Source organism: Aptenodytes patagonicus, chromosome Z (genome assembly GCF_965638725.1).
Source record: "Aptenodytes patagonicus chromosome Z, bAptPat1.pri.cur, whole genome shotgun sequence".
Classification (NCBI taxonomy): domain Eukaryota; kingdom Metazoa; phylum Chordata; class Aves; order Sphenisciformes; family Spheniscidae; genus Aptenodytes; species Aptenodytes patagonicus.
In genome coordinates, this window is record NC_134982.1 from 70,183,131 (window position 1) to 70,199,412 (window position 16,282).

The following is a 16,282-nucleotide window of genomic DNA, read 5'->3' on the forward strand; positions in this document are numbered from 1 at the left end:
TTATCCTTCCTAGTTGATATAGCAAATATTTTTGTTGCAGTGTTAACAGAAGTTTTTATGTGGGTCTTTTTTAATATGAATATGCGTGAATTTACCTTGGCCTTTTCTGATACTCGTTTTCCACCAAATCCTCCAGCTCCAACAAAAAACAAAGAGAACTGATTATAACACACCAGGTCCTTTCCACAATAGGTATTCACTAAAAGACAACAAAAGAGAAAGGTCATATATTGTCTTCGATCTCATTTTTTATATAGCTAGCATGTGTTATTACAAGAGAAAAGTTCAGCTTCAAACGTGACAAAGCTAATTTTAACAACTGAAGGGACAATGGTCACACTTCCATGTTGCACTGTTGCAAGTCACTTCCTCACTAGTGAAGACTAATGATCTGTTTCAAATAACATTATCATTAATTTTATCTATATGAAAGCATTAAAATTAAAAAATGAGCTATCAAAATGCTGATGCTTTCAGCATCACGTTCAAGGTGCTAAAAATATTTAACAACAGAGTGCTGAAATTAGTATTTATTTCAGCATCTCACACTGCATTATCAATTTATTTAAATATGATAGAATTGTGCCATAAAATACGAAGTATTAGACACTATTAACAATCCCTGCTGTGTAAAGCACATTACCAACTCATACAAAAAGCAGTACTAGTACCTTGTACAAAAAGAGCTCTGGAGCAAGCTTTAGTTTAAGGTCACCTGTTCTCTCTTTTGAAGAAGTTAAACTTGTTACACTGAATTGAGATTCAGCTTCCTATTTCCAGTTCATGCCTATTTGACCCCCTTACACCTTAGACTGAAATTTACAGTATTATTACTAATGTTCATTTCCAGTTCCAGAAGAAATTTAAAAACCACTAAGACTCTGCTCACAAAAAGAACTTTTGCGTGTTGCAGAAACAGACAGGTTTAATGTTAGCCCAGTATGGAAGCAAAACACAGCTAGGAGGAACAAAGGGACACTAAAGACCTTCTTACAATTTTATCTGTGCACTGAAGGAATAAAAGCTCAAGAGTGTTTACAGATTCACTGCCTATTAAGCTACTCTTGCAGCCTAATTTCCCAAGGGACCTTCGTATAACAATTCCTAAAGATACTAAAATTCTGAAAATGACAACTTATCAACTTCCAGGGACATTCTGATCCTTTAACTTGGATACAAGAGGAAGGAAATGGGGTTTTGTTTTGTTTAGAAAAGAACAATGTAGACATAAGAAAAGAACACAGGACATGCTCTTAAAGATGGCTGCTTTGCAGAGGAGTCTACACAACATGCACATATGACTAACCTTTGCAAAACCACCCCACAAAACACACGCACACATGCGTGTACACACACCCCCTTGCTGAAGGGTGGCAGAATCTAAAATGGCTGCCTTCAGAGAAGACTAAGTATTACTATTAAAGAACTTTGTTCAATTTGCATAGTGCACTATTCCAGCAACACAGGAAAAAACCAAACCTTCTCTGAAATCTTTTTCCAAAGACAGTGTTCTAATTTCAGTACATTAATTGCCCAAGAAGAATTACATTATACGTTTACACAGCTATTGCTAATTAGCTCATTTCTCAGCTCTCATTGAGATTTAATAAGCTAATAGTCTTTACTGTGGAAAGGCTGGCAGTTATTGGTACAGCTAGTTAAAAACTGAGCCTGTCAAATTTTACTACATCCCCTCCAAAAATTATGAACTTTCTTACCATCTATAAGCAAGACTGCTCCTGATCCTTTGTCGAGAATATCAGCAACGGTTGAAACTGAAGTCAATTGCCCTGTAAGAAAAGAAGAACACGTACATGTTGTAAGGTTTTGCTTCAGTAATTAAGTCCACAGATCACTCTTTACAATTTCTTACTAACAATAATGGTAATAATGATCATAGTAATAGTCACAGTAATCACAACCATCATGATTACAATAAAAGTGTCTGGGAATCTTTGCAAATCTTGGTTTGCAGATGTGAGGAATTTTTTTTAAGTTTTGCGGTTTTTTAAAATAGAATTTTGCTATAGTTTATGTATTCAGAGCTAAACACAAATCACATTTCAGACTCAAACACATTGCTAACTTCAAAGATAGCTCCAATCACTTAAGGATTGTCCACAAAAAGAGGGCTGAGACAACTACAGTTCTAGAGAAGAGAACCTCAGCTCAAGGCCTGGGCCTGTGGGTTTATGAAGTTTGTCTCTAAAGAGGTTATTGCTCTAGAGAGATATGTAACCATATATGTTTACGGAATCAGCCTATGGAATGAAAAAATAAAAAGCTTTATGAAGTCTTGGCAATCCACTATTAATTATCAGACTTCTCTGAAATTAATATAACTTTCACACATCTCCTTTTTGTTTCAACAAGAAATTATGCCATTTATCTGTGGCTTGCAAGATTTTTTTTTTCCTTCTACACTCTGGAAAAGTTAATTTTTAACAACTACTAATGAAGAATCCCAGGCACATGCATGCATATCCTGAATGAGTCTAAGGAGCACCTCTCAAGTATTGTAATCTGGGAAAACACAGCCATCTGTGAAAAGAGCTTGCTACTGCAGTAACTAGTATCTTGATAATTTTGACAGGACAGTTTTTTAGCCTCCTCATAGAAATGTCCACTCCTCCTTTACATACATAGTTTAAATCTGATCTTCTTATAGACACACAGATGCAACCATTGTTGAAGAATTTTTAGGTAAACATCCCAAAGTTCTACGATACAACCTTACAGAAAGAATTAAAAGCTCTGCTAATTAGTATCAAATTATATGAGTAATACACCAGCATTTAATGTATTTGCTTATTATATCAAAGATTAGGCATCAGTTCACTAAGTATACTATAGAAAAGCAACACCTGATCCCAAGAACACAGAGTTTCAGAATTCCTTCAATAACACAACAGGTTGCCTCTCTTCTCCCCCACCCCTTGTAAAAAGAATATCCAAAAAATCCAGTTGGAAACAGAGCTTCCCTATTTCCATTTATAATATGGCTACAGGAACTGTTGTCATAGTGAAAAGCAAATAAGCAACACAAAAGGACTGACCTGAGGTTGGTAATGGTTTATACAGTTCCAGATATTGCTCACCATGCAGCATCTATGTAAAGAAAGGCAGCGCTATAACAACAATCACTATATTCTATTGCTTCCCCCATCACAATTGCAAGGAAATATACAGTTATTTTACAAAGTGTTCAGAACAAATACAATAAAATAAAATAAAAACTGCAAGTTTTTTGTTTTGGTTTTCTAATTTAGTCCCGAACAGAAAATATTCTCAAAGAAAGTTTTAAACTTTTGTGGTTTAATAAAAGCATAGTGAATACAAATTAAAATTTAAGAAGAAATTAATGATTCATACCATCTTAAGAAGACACAGATTATACAAGTGAACTAAATGAATAATTTCTTAGGATGTAAGAATACAAAACACTGAATTTTCCTTTTCTAGAATAAAGGGAACTTATTAATATTACAAACATACTAATTAGAGTCACCCTATAGTTACATAAATCACAAACAAAATCAGATACTTAACTCTTCCATACCTTTGTGAGATCAATATTTAGTCCTGGAAGAGAAGGAACACCATCAAACATTGAAGTCTGAGCAGGAATTACTCCAAAGCTAGGTAAACAGCAGAAATCTTCACTTCCTTCAAAGAGAAATTTTAGGTGATCTGGATCCTTAGTTGACATTCCCACACCAAGGGCATATAGAATAGGCTCTAAGTGAGTATATTCATACACGTTGGTAGCCAATTCCCGGCCAACAATGCTTGCCTGGAAATTAAAAGTCAGTATAAAATAAAACTTCGTAATAGACAATATTGCACTTGCATTCTTTCTATAATTCTCGTATCAAAAAAAATTCACATTTGAGCATTTTCTTTAGAGTCACATATAAACATAAAGTATGAGTAATAAATATACCATAAAATATTAATGTATTTGTTGCAGTGCAAACAACCCTAATGTAATGTGTTATATCTTGCTGCAAGCAATTTACTTCAAGAATAAGTAGTGTAACTTCATACAGCTCCACTCTGAGCAATGCTTAAGAATTTTTCTACAACAAAGCACAAATGAAATAATTTTCACTGTAATAAGATTGAAACAAGGAGAAATTATCTATAGAGAAGGAGCCAGAGCAAAACCACATTGCCCAACAAGACCCATCCCTTGGCCCTTTTCTGAACAATACCCTAACTAAAGAGGCTTGCAGAATTTACAAGCACTTGCATTCTGCTTTGTTCATCCTTTATTCAGTCCATTTAGCCTTAAGTTTTCCCATCATCAATAAGAAAAATAAAAAGTGGAGTCCGACGATGTTTCTTATTCTGCTTCCTCACTTCACAGTTTAAAATCCACCTTTCATCTTGCAGACAGCAAGCCAGAGTAGAAGCTGATCAGCAACACAAGTCTCTGCTAAAGGTTTTCACCTAACTTTGAGTGTATCTGGTAGACAGAGGTACTTACTGTGTCAACAAATGAAGAGACCATTGATCCAGAGCTTGTTGAATTCATAGAAACATTCCCTTGAGACTCTATCTGACTTAGAGCATCATTCAATACACTTATGGACTCTAGACAAAGGAATTGGAAAAAATCACTTATAAATAGCCATAAATGAGACACTCTAATTAGACACACAACAAACACGCCAGCAAATGAGATATAGCCTGGTACTTCTCAATTCATTTTTAAACACAATAAATACACATCTGCAAATTGAGCGTAGTGCTGTATTTTACAGGCATCTACACAACAGTTGATGATAAGTGATCTCTACACCAGCTCCATCAGTTCTACACCCAGAAGTCAACCGTGACACCTATCTAATTCAAGTGCCTGAAACACAACTGGTGCTATATGCCACCATTCAAGCCAAGCAGAATACGTCAGTAAATACTTTGTTTTATTCCCTGAACCACAGTGTTAAAGAGAAGATAATGAGCGTTACGTTTCAGAATGTCTCAGAAGTAAACACCCAAAAATTAGTACTCCTTTTCTTATCTTGAAAATTATTTGCAATACAAGTAACAGGTCTCATCTCCTGGTGGTTACCCTCTTTCACAAGTCACATAAATAAATAAATAGATCGATCACTAAGTTTGAGGCTTGAACAATGCCAAGATTATAAGCGAGATGATGCACGGCTGAGATACAGAACAAGAGATACAGATCAAGAACAGCTTGTTCCTTGAAGCTCGATATGGCTAAAATAGATATGAAACATTTGTGTGTTAGAAAGAATCAAACAAAAATTGGTGAGAATCATGCACAGAAAAATAAAAAAGTGTTTATATCAGAGGAGCGCAAAATCATTATTTAACTACCTTTACCTTGGAACCACTCCCCTCCACTTCAAAACCCCTGCACCCATACCGACTTGCACTGGTGCTCGGACTAACACTGTGTTGCTCTGTTGCACAGCACTCCCCTAAATATCCTGCAAGTTAGCTGCATACCCTCTTGCAGAATCTTGATTTCCTAAACTATTTCTTCCTTCCCATTCTCACTGCCAGAATCATCATAATGTTTTATTCGCGGCCTGAATCTCATGAAGAAAAAGGAACAGCTACGAAATAAACATATGTTGTCACCTCTCCTGCCAAAGCCAAGCTTTATCTTTGGGTACAAGCACTGTCATAACATGACACGAGGTTATGTAATTTACGAAATGTGAAAATGTGCAAAACGAGATTTGTAATTTATAAAAACCCTTTAAAACATAATCCTTTTTATCCTTTTTTTTTCATTAAATGAATGAAGGAAAAGCAATACTGAGCTGCTGGGAGAAGTAACAGACTGTTTCTACCTTTCTTGCATGAACCAAAGAAAGGCTTTCACATGGCTTTAAAATCTTCAAGGGAAAATACAGCCTTGACCTCCAAGTAAACCTGAATGTTTCCTCAACTTTTCATGTCCACAACCCATTTCCATGCAGGAACATAACTATCATTCTTAATGGTGAAATCTGAAGATTACCATCATGCATTTTACATGCAATGACATCATTAAGACAAACGGTATAAAGGCAACCTGTAATTTAATAATGGTGCAGAATACTACAATCTCCTTTTCAAGGAGTCTGTCCTTCTTCCAGAATATATGATATGACTGACTCTCAAATTGGTGAGCTGGCTAGTGTCTGGCTGAACACTAAGGAGATCATAGGAATCATAGAATAGTTTGGGTTGGAAGGGACCTCTAAAGGTCATCTAGTCCAACCCCCCTGCCATGGGCAGGGACATCTGCAACTAGATCAGATTGCTCAGAGCCCCGTCCAACCTGACCTTGAATGTTCCCAGGGATGGGGCATCCACCACCTCTCTGGGCAACCTGTGCCAGTGTTTCGCCACCCTCAGCATAAAAAAATTCTTCCTTATATCTAGTCTAAATTTATCCTCTTTTACTTTAAAACCATTACCCCTTGTCCTGTTGCAACAGGCCCTGCTAAAAAGTCTCTCTCCATCTTTCTTATAAGCCCCCTTTAAGTACTGATAGGCTGCAATAAGGTCTCCCCAAAGCCTTCTCTTCTCCAGGCTGAACATACTCAACTCTCTCAGCCTTTCTTCATAGGAGAGGTGTTCCATCCCTCTGATCATTTCTGTGGCCCTCCTCTGGACCCACTCCAAAAGGTCCATGTCTTTCCTGTACTGGGGACTTCAAAGCTGGACACAGTACTCCAGGTGGGGTCTCACCAGGGCAGAGTAGAGGGGCAGAATCACCTCCCTTGACCTGCTGGCCACCCTTCTTCTGATGCAGCCCAGGATATGGTTAGCTTTCTGGGCTGCTAACACACATTGCCAGCTCATGTCCACCTTTTCATCCACCAGTACCCCCAAATCCTTCTCCACACGGGCTGCTCTCAATCCCTTCACACCCTCAGCCTGTATTAATACCAGAGGTTGCCCCGACCCAGGTGCAGGACCTTGCACTTGGTCTTGTTGAACCTCATGAGATTCACACAGGCCCACTTCTCAAGCTTGTCCAGGTCCCTCTGGATGGCATCCCATCCCTTAGGCGTGTCAACCGCACCACTCAGCTTGGTGTCATCTACAAACTTGCTGAGGGTGCACTCGATCCCACTGTCTATGTCATTGATGAAGATATTAAACAGTACTGGTCCCAATACGGACCCCTGAGGGACACTACTCATCACTGATCTCCATCTGGACATTAAGCAGTTGACCAATACCCTCTGGATGCGACCATCCAACCAACTCCTCACCCACCGGACAGTCCACCCATCAAATCCATAGCTCTCCAGTTTAGAAAGAAAGTTGTTGTGGGGGACCATGTCAAAGGCCTTACAGAGGTCCAGATAGATGACATCCGTAGTCCTCCCCTTGTCCACTGATGTGGATGTCACTCCATCATAGAAGGCCACTAGGTTGGTCAGGCAGGACTTGTCCTTGGTGAAGCCATGCTGGCTGTCTTGAATCACCTCCCTGTCCTCCATGTGCCTTAGCATAGCTTCTAGGAAGATTTGTTCCATGATCTTGCCAGGCACAGAAGTGAGGCTGACAGGTCGGTAGTTCCCAGGGTCCTCCTTTCTACCCTTTTTAAAATGCAAGATGTGTTGTTGTTCATCCTGAACATCAAAGGCCCCACCAAAATTCTTTTTTTTAAACTTTGGACTACTGTTATATTTGTAATCAGCAACAGCACTTGACCTGGATCATACCAGAATGATTTAGTAACATTTTTACTGATTTTCAAAGCATAGGTATGCAGAAAAAGCTGTCTTTAAGGATGGAATGTTCTTTCAAGGACTCCTGGGTTTATTTCTTTATATCTATGACAGACATGAACTGCATGAGATAAGTCTATGGTTCTAGGCCCAAATTTCAGCAGAAAGTGTATGTTATGCTTTATGTTTCAAGGTGGTTTTCGTCCTTTAATACCAAAGCTACTTTTAAGATGCCGTCCCTTTGGGTTGCCTGAAAAGCTTACACAAGCTATTAGAATATCACCAAATACAGGCAGCAAACCTTTTTTCTTTCTTTTTTTTTTTTTTAAATAAAGGGGAAAAAAGTTAATTTCTTTTTTTCCCCCTGAATTATTACGTTACAGAACTTTTCCAGTTAAGAACGCCAGGGCTGACACATTCCCTTCATCCTCCAGGGACTGCTAGAGCAGCATGCAACTGAAATGTCTCAACATATTAATTTATTTCAGTCTTCATTGCTTTTCTGCTGCCTGGCATAAGAAACTGGACTAGTATAGCATTAGATTTACAGTAATATTCTAGCAGTTGACCAGATACGATCTTTCACGTGAGGCAGGGTTACACCTCCAAAGAAAGAGTAAATTAGATTATTGCATTAAGAAGTACAAACGTTATGATCAAATACATTGTTATGAGCTAACAATGCGATATAAGATTGCCAAAAAAGAAAGATGAAAAATTACAAAAGATCACTGATAAGTGAGGTTTGGACACTGCTAAGGATGGTTTCAACAGTCTTTATTTTGCATTCATTTTGAGTACTGAAAGTAAAAGAGGTGGGGAGGGAAGCAGAGTGGTACATGAGTTTTCAGTCATGTAACCACACAAAGATGTCTGAAATTAACATTTCAGCAGTAGACTTAACTATGACAATTTGTACTTCTTAATACATGACTCTACAAGCTGAGTAAGGTTCTTCTAAGATCCAAGAAATAGCTCGAAGGGTATAATTTTGGCAGAAACAAACCCAGTAGGAAAACTTTTCATTAATATAATTATTTTTAATATTGGTTTTGGGATTTTTTTTTAAGTTGTTATGCTGTCAGTGGACTCTAAAACCTTAAATGTCCACTACCCCAGCATGGTCTGCTATTATAGAGCAAATGATTAGCAGACAGAAGGGAAAGATTGACCTAAAGAGCAAAGGTTGAAAATAGTCATGGCAAAGCCTGTCTCTCTCCAAAAGTTATTCGTCTCACTTTCCAATTAGGGAACATTGCATGTGAACCATACCCCTTAACTATGGAGGAAACAGCACCAGTGTTTAAACCCTTTTTAAACACATATGCAGAAAGCTGAAATCGAAGCTGGAACAGTCTTCTTATGCAAAATTTTTGTTTATATACACACAAAGTATACATACATACGTGTTTTATATTAATTTGCTCTACACCAGAGATAAGCTTTTGAAATGTGCCAAAAGTCAGCCAGTGAGAATACTCAAGTTGTTTGCTGTACCTACACAGCTTCTAAGAGAATTAAAAATGCACGTGAACGTGACAGCAGATTACAGACCTCTAAAAGACTAGATTTAGCTGAAACTGGCTTCTATCTTCAAAATCAAGGAGGAAATCGAGACACAGAGAGATTGCCTTATATGGGTGACAGGCATAATTAATTGTTTTCCTAGAAAACAAAACAACTAAACATACTAACCTGTGCAATACATACTACAGAATGCTGTATACAGTATATAATCTGCAAGACAGGGATGGTTGTCCTTCACTTATCTCACAACACAATTTGATTTCTCCCTTTACATAACAGGAAGAATCGGACTAGGACACAAGAGCAAGTAGTGCACTGTGGAGGCAAGGGCTACTGGATCTAGCTTTGTCTGAGAGGGAATATAAGGAGACAACATGCCAACATGCAGTGCAATGTGCAACTATGACTTACTGCACATGCACCACACATTCAGAAGCTTCTATAACACATTCGATTTGGCCCTTCTGCTTATGCACAGGAGCCCAGGACCTCTCAGTATCTCAAAACACGGAATCATGTTACCATGACAAATATGTCAGCTCACTAGATCCAGCTGCAAAAGAGAGCCTGAGCAATTCTTTTCTAGTACTTGTTATGCCAAGTCACATTATTCTGCAATTGCTACTGCCTAAGGGCATACAGGGAGCCAATTACAGTGACTCACTGATGTACACTGTAAGTTGATTCTGCGTCCTAACCTTAAGGCTTTGATTATGCCCTGCGTATCTTCTTGACAGATTTCTAGCTTGTTCCAAAGTGGTATAAAGGAAGCTAAAACTATTATTTCAGTTTAACCATTAGTAAGAAAATAACATCATAATGCAAATTAGGAAAAGGCTCTAATACATAAGTCACTGCAGATTCACTGCTGCCTCAGAGGCAGTGACATTTTCATGTTGCATTAAGTAGATGGTTACCTTTCACTCCTGGTAAAGGAAAAGTAGGAGAATACATGCCAGCAAAACTACCTCTTCCACTTCTTCAACTTCCTAAGGCCTAAATTCTCACACAGCTTCTTAAGAAAGTCTGTTCTCAGATTTTTCTGCTGTTAAAAAGACATCGTGTAGAGAATGCACGTTATCTTTTACTAGTTAACAGGACTATACCTGAAACTGTGTGGGAATACAGAGGAACTGCCAGAACTTGTCCAAGTACATTAAGGACTAAGCCTGTAAAGCTTAGGGAATAACTACAGAGAACATGCAAAGACAAGAGGCATTAAAAGGAAAGTGAAAAGGCAGGCACAGTCACACTGACTGTGTCAGATAGCTTTTGGGGTAAGGGGAGGAGTTTGGGCAAAAAAATGTACTGCGCAATCAACTGTACTGCTCATCTAGAAAGATGTAGGGTAACTACCAAAAAAGATTTCTTTACTGAGTACATTATCATGGTATCTGAGAAACTTCAATGAGTTACTGAATTAACATCAACTGCCAAATCAAGTGACGATTAGCTATTTCCTATTAATTAAAATTGCACAAACCCTATAAAATCATATTCTGATACACAAGTGAGAGTTTTTTACCTTGATTCAGTTTATGTGCCAAAAGAACAAGTTAAGCCTACAAACTGAAGAAGTGCTTAAAAAAAGTCAAAAAAAGAAGGAAAGAAAAATTCTAATCTTTTTACTTAAACTGGTTTTAAGAAAAATAATTCAATGTTTTAATTTCTTAAAAGACCACCACTAAAAAATAAAGATGAGACAGTACTTCCATTTAGTCTTCAAGAGTTCAGCATCTCCAGCAGAACAACCTTGGCTAAAATACACAACTATGAACATGCTCTAGTTAAACATCAAATGAGTGCTTTGCTAGGCAGGGCTCTAAATGCATGATCATTCAGACATTACCTGTGGAGAATTTAATTTATTTATTTTTAAGAGAATAACTTCCCCCTATGCTTGCAAAAAAGAGAATTCTATGTATAAAAAAAAGTACAACATGAATCCAAGTATTCAGTTATGTATGATTGTTCCACATGTAAGAAAAATTACCTTTAAAAAAACCCCAACCAACCAACAGATGTTTTGTAATCTAGAACAAATAAAGTCAAACTGCTCTTATCAGTATGCCCAAATTATGAAACAAGATTAACGTCTCTGATTATGGGATTTTCTACTATATAACAAGCAAATACTTTATCTAATTGGTATTTTTTTATAATTATACATAATGGTTAGTACACGATTGCTCTTCACAGCATCAAATTACTTAAATTAATGAAATCTTATGGGAGAGTTTTAACTTGCAGATATTAGGTATTGTAGCTTTTCATTTTTAATGCAAGTACTCTAATTAGTTTCCCCTATTTCACAGTTGAATACCTTCAAGCAACAAAGTGGAAACTTTGGCAGTAGAAAAAGCTTTTAATATAGAACTGAAAATTCTATTCAGCTAACTTCTTCAGAATTTTCCTCAACCCTTCTGCTGATTCTCACATAAAAAAAAATTAATGCAAGATTTTTCATATTTACAATTTCCTGACTATAGAAACGTGCTATGTTGTATTGTAAGCACATTTACTTCAGAAGTCCAAAATCTTGTCCAATTTTTTCTCCCAATAGCATCAAGAGGCAGATATGGAATATCATATGTAATGATGAAGCAACTTTCAAAAGAAATTCCCATCTACAACATTTTTCTGCTAGCAACCCATAAAAGTAACATAGTACATGCACAGCTCGGAGAACAGATCAGAAGCTATAAAGCTGGAATTATGTTGTTATAAATAACATTGTTCCATAGCAGGACAGAGAACATTTATAAACTGACATACATTTGGAAATGGGACATCTGTAAGCCAAAGATCAGCGAAAACAGTCAGTAAGGTGATACTGTATGGCTGGTTACATTCCTCTACCAAGATCTGAGGGAAAGGACAAAGTATCTCCTATTCTGGTTTTGGTTTAGGCATCTAAAAACATATCCCTAGGTTTTAATGAAATGCCATAATGGATTTCAGGACCAACAGCTTAAACATCTACTGTGTATCTAAGTATCTTTGAAATTCAACTGGCTTTCTACATAAGGATGCCTCTTTCCCTCCTCCCCCAACACTTAAATGCTGGCATTTCCTAATTTGACAAATACTCAATCTTTGACCTAAATAATGACATGCATAATAACAAAACAACCATCAGTGATACTAAGCACATGTAACTCACACTAACAAACTAAAGGTAACATCTTGAGAAATCTTCGAAAGCAGTCAGGAAAATTGGTCTGTATGGTTCATTTATGAACTATGACAACTATGGATCTAAATAAGGAGAGACACAAGACAACAAAGAGAAAGCTTGGAAGATGAAAGAGAAGGAAGTACGGCAGTAGGAAAGATCAGAGTCATTTTGGCTAAAAAAACCCCCAACAAACAAATAACGGGAAGGAACAAAGAAAGTAAACAAAGCATTGGAAAAGACAGTCATCTTGGTCACCAGCCAAGGGGGTGATGTTACCCAGTAACACAAGGCAGTAAGGAAGAACTTCTTTGCTGTGTTATACCAAACGACTTAACCAGAGAGCTTTTTGGTATGGAAATGTCTACCAAAAAACAAGATTCCAGGACTGAAAAGAAAATACAATCTCTCTATTACACTGCTACTACCTGTATGTAGGTACAATCAAATAAAACACTACTATTAGTCTGGCTGTAATACATAAAATGACAGTGATGTCGCTTCCCTAGAAACTCTTAAGAAAGATAAAACTGTCTTAATTATACAAGTAAGAACACAAAAGTTTCCTTAAAAAGATCTCACCGCACTGAAACAGTAAATGATTAATGTTACACGTTTACAAAAGAATTCACTGGTTCTGTAGACTTTTGAAGTAAGGTTTCACCAAATATCTGACAAGAAAGCATTCTCTTCTAAGCTTTGCTTGCCCAAACTATCCACATTATCAAAGTCTCCTTTACCTTGGATACTTCTGGGTTTGCTGGCGTTATCAAAGTCACAGACCTTCTCCCATTTATCTCTCACTGCTTCAGGCGTCATTGGCTGATTCTTTCCTCTGACAATAGCACCCAAGGATCGCTCCCAGCGCACTAAGGGGAAACATGAGCCAGAGAGTTCAAGTAACAAACAAAGAAACTTTTAGTTTCTTTAGATTACTTTCATCCAGGCCACTACTTCCAAGACAGTGCAAGAAAGGAAAGTACTCCAATTTAACTCACCAGTATAACTTCAAGCTGGACTAAAAGGGTTCACTGCTTTTAACTAACATTTAGAAAAGGAATAGCACTGGTTTTAAATTTCATTAAAGCCGCAACAGACTGATTGCTCTCTGAAAATATACATGAGTTTTAGGATTCTGTACAGTGAAAAGTTGCAGCTAGTATGTATCTACAGACATTCTCTTCTGACATGATTTTGGCTACTAATGCTTAGGAATCTTCTGAGAGCCTTGGAAAACTATAGTGGAAATGTGAAAACCACTTGTTACCAATGAAAGAATGTTAATACCAGTAGCCAGCATCTCCAAATGGTCCCTGAAGTTGTATTTCAATACTGTACCTTGAGAAACTGGTAAGGCTAATGTGAAAGCAGTTCTGGAAGGATACAGACTTCCTGGATTGCAACTAATCCTTAATCTGTCATGCTTGTTCTGCTATTAGCAATAGGTAATGAATTGAATAAGGCCATACTGGTACCTTATTAACAACCTGGTTTCATTTAAAGGCTTCAACAACAGCCATTGTAATGATGAAAAATGGTATTTTCTTTTGACCAGAGAGGAGAAGCCACAGATTTTTGGCTGTATTAAAACTCAACTCCTTGTGGAGGGCAGCAAGAGGTTTTACTCTGCTGCCCCAGTTTGTTTAATCTGTTTAATACACTACCTGGGAAAAGCTATTCCAGAGCCACCAGAACATTTACAGTTAGTTAGAAATGTACAAAATCTTTATCAAGTGAGCAAAAAAATGTTTTGGAAGAAGGGGGAACCACTTCTTGAATTAATGGCCCTACTTCCAACCCACTGGTGATATTCATGTAGGCTGAAAAGTCCTTGAACAGTTCTGGAAAATAATGCTGGTATTAGGTTCAACATATTTGGGGAAAAAGTTAAGACATTTCACACACTGAATTAAATTTTCCATCTCGTAAGCCCTCAGTATTGTCTACAAGTTTTCTTTACAGTCATATTTAAGCTAGTTACTGGAGTCACTCAAGGAAAATACCTAGCTAGCATAGCTACTGGTTATTAAGAAGGCTAACTGCCTCAATGTGTTAATGCATATCACTAGTATTTTTATAGAAGTATAAATAAAGGTGGAAAGCAACTAAAAAGCAGCCTGTTTACCAGCATGTGTTACTTTTATACCATGAAAAGTTAAAGTTGTCAAGAAAAGGCAGCAACGTATACTTAGCACGAAAAATGGAGATTCTTCTTGACTTCAATTATATCCTCGGGATCCAAGAGTTAAGGTTACTTAGGCAGATTTTCAGTTACTATTAGTCAGCTCAAAAGCCTAACAAAATACATACCTAGGTTACCAGTTTCCCCCATGTGTAGTGAAATATTTGACTTTTACTTAAAATAAGCAGTCTCCTCAGAACCCTAGGCTTTTGCTAGTCTTCTCTTCCTAAATAAAAATGTCTTGAGCAGAGCTTAACTGTAAAGACAATTTGCATGCTTTTGTCGTCAATCCAAAAAACAAAGTCAATCCTTCAACACAAAGTACTTACATTTTCCAATCCATCCAGCTCCCACCTGCCAAGAAAAAAGAAAAACTTCAGCTTACCACGTTACAAAGCAAAGTTTTGGTAATGTAGGGAAACAAAACTATACTTCAGAACAAACTCAACACAATAAAGATTTCTGAACTACTGCTGGTTGTATTTAACAGTTTAGTTAAGCACTGGAACATGAGCAACATAAAACTCCAAGAACAAGATAACAGCTTCCATCCAATTTATGAGCTAGCAGTTTGATATGAATACCTATAATGTATTGCATAACTAAGTAATTCATCCTTCCTGCAAGTTGGTTTCTGTGTTTGAATGATTTAGAAAACAAAAACTTCTTCTGAAGTAGTTGCTTTGGTACCTTTTCAGACTTATAAGGGTACAGTAAGAATTGCAACAATTGTACATTTGAACAATCGTAACAATAAAATCAGCAGTATTTTGAACACACACCAGAATTTGACAATTTTACTGCCTGATGTACTTGTCATATACAGCACAACAGGGTCAACGTTTCTTCTGTCTATGCTGAATATGTAGTATCTCACATGATAATTCAGTTTCAGCAAAAAGGTTAAGACTGGACAGGCTAAAGCAAATGATTGATTTCGGGGGAGGGGGAAAAGGGAGGGAAAGAGGTGGAAGAAAGAGAAAATAAAAAAAATTACCTCAAACAGACTGCCATTCTCCGCACAGCTCTCGTGGCAAAGCCAAACAACTAAGGGAGCAACATACTCTGGTTTGAAAGCATCGACCAGATCTAGAGCAAATTAGAGGTGGGGGGAATCATAAAATAGAAATACTGTATGACTTCACCAAATTATTCTTACTCTACCACCTTCTGATGAACAGCAGAGCCAGGGAGAATTTAAACAATAGTGTTCTGCCATGAAAAGAAAGGACAAATGAAATGAAACATTTGAAGATTCATTAAATACGAACAACTCGTAAGACACGTGTATGCCTCAAAACCCAATGACACTGGTTCTCAGCCAGACAGATGAAAACTGTCTAAACGTTGGGAACACTGTAACATGCAGACTGCAAAGCCAGGTACCTTCCTAAATTCCCATCTGACAGGCAGCCTGAAACAAGGACAATTCAGGTAGACATAATCCTGACGGAGAGGTACCTGAGCAATTTCCCTTTTAATTTGCTAGTCTGTTATGAAGAAAAGACAACATGAGAAGAATTGTAGATGCTGAATATCTGAGAAACATTCCATTTGGAAATGCTGGTCTTTCCAAATGAGATATCGGGAATTATCAGCCCTGCTAAATTTATGTATCAATTGTATTTTGGGATTTTCACTGTCATCTGGCACAAGAGAAAACTATCTGAAAATGGAGATATTGTCATG

The 16,282-nt window shown here is 37.3% G+C and overlaps 1 protein-coding gene across 2 annotated transcripts in view; it reads right to left on the reverse strand.

Annotated features, from left to right (window-relative positions):
- Positions 1-16,282, reverse strand: part of HSD17B4 (hydroxysteroid 17-beta dehydrogenase 4) — a 69,595-nt gene that overhangs the window by 38,871 nt on the left and 14,442 nt on the right. For both annotated transcript variants that reach the window (XM_076361615.1, XM_076361616.1), the window contains exons 9-16: positions 15,591-15,682; positions 14,923-14,947; positions 13,152-13,280; positions 4,490-4,596; positions 3,560-3,793; positions 3,057-3,108; positions 1,719-1,790; positions 96-199 (exon numbers count right to left, since the gene is read on the reverse strand). In XM_076361615.1, coding sequence (XP_076217730.1) covers positions 96-199; positions 1,719-1,790; positions 3,057-3,108; positions 3,560-3,793; positions 4,490-4,596; positions 13,152-13,280; positions 14,923-14,947; positions 15,591-15,682 — 815 coding nt within the window. The remainder of the gene's footprint in view (positions 1-95; positions 200-1,718; positions 1,791-3,056; positions 3,109-3,559; positions 3,794-4,489; positions 4,597-13,151; positions 13,281-14,922; positions 14,948-15,590; positions 15,683-16,282) is intronic.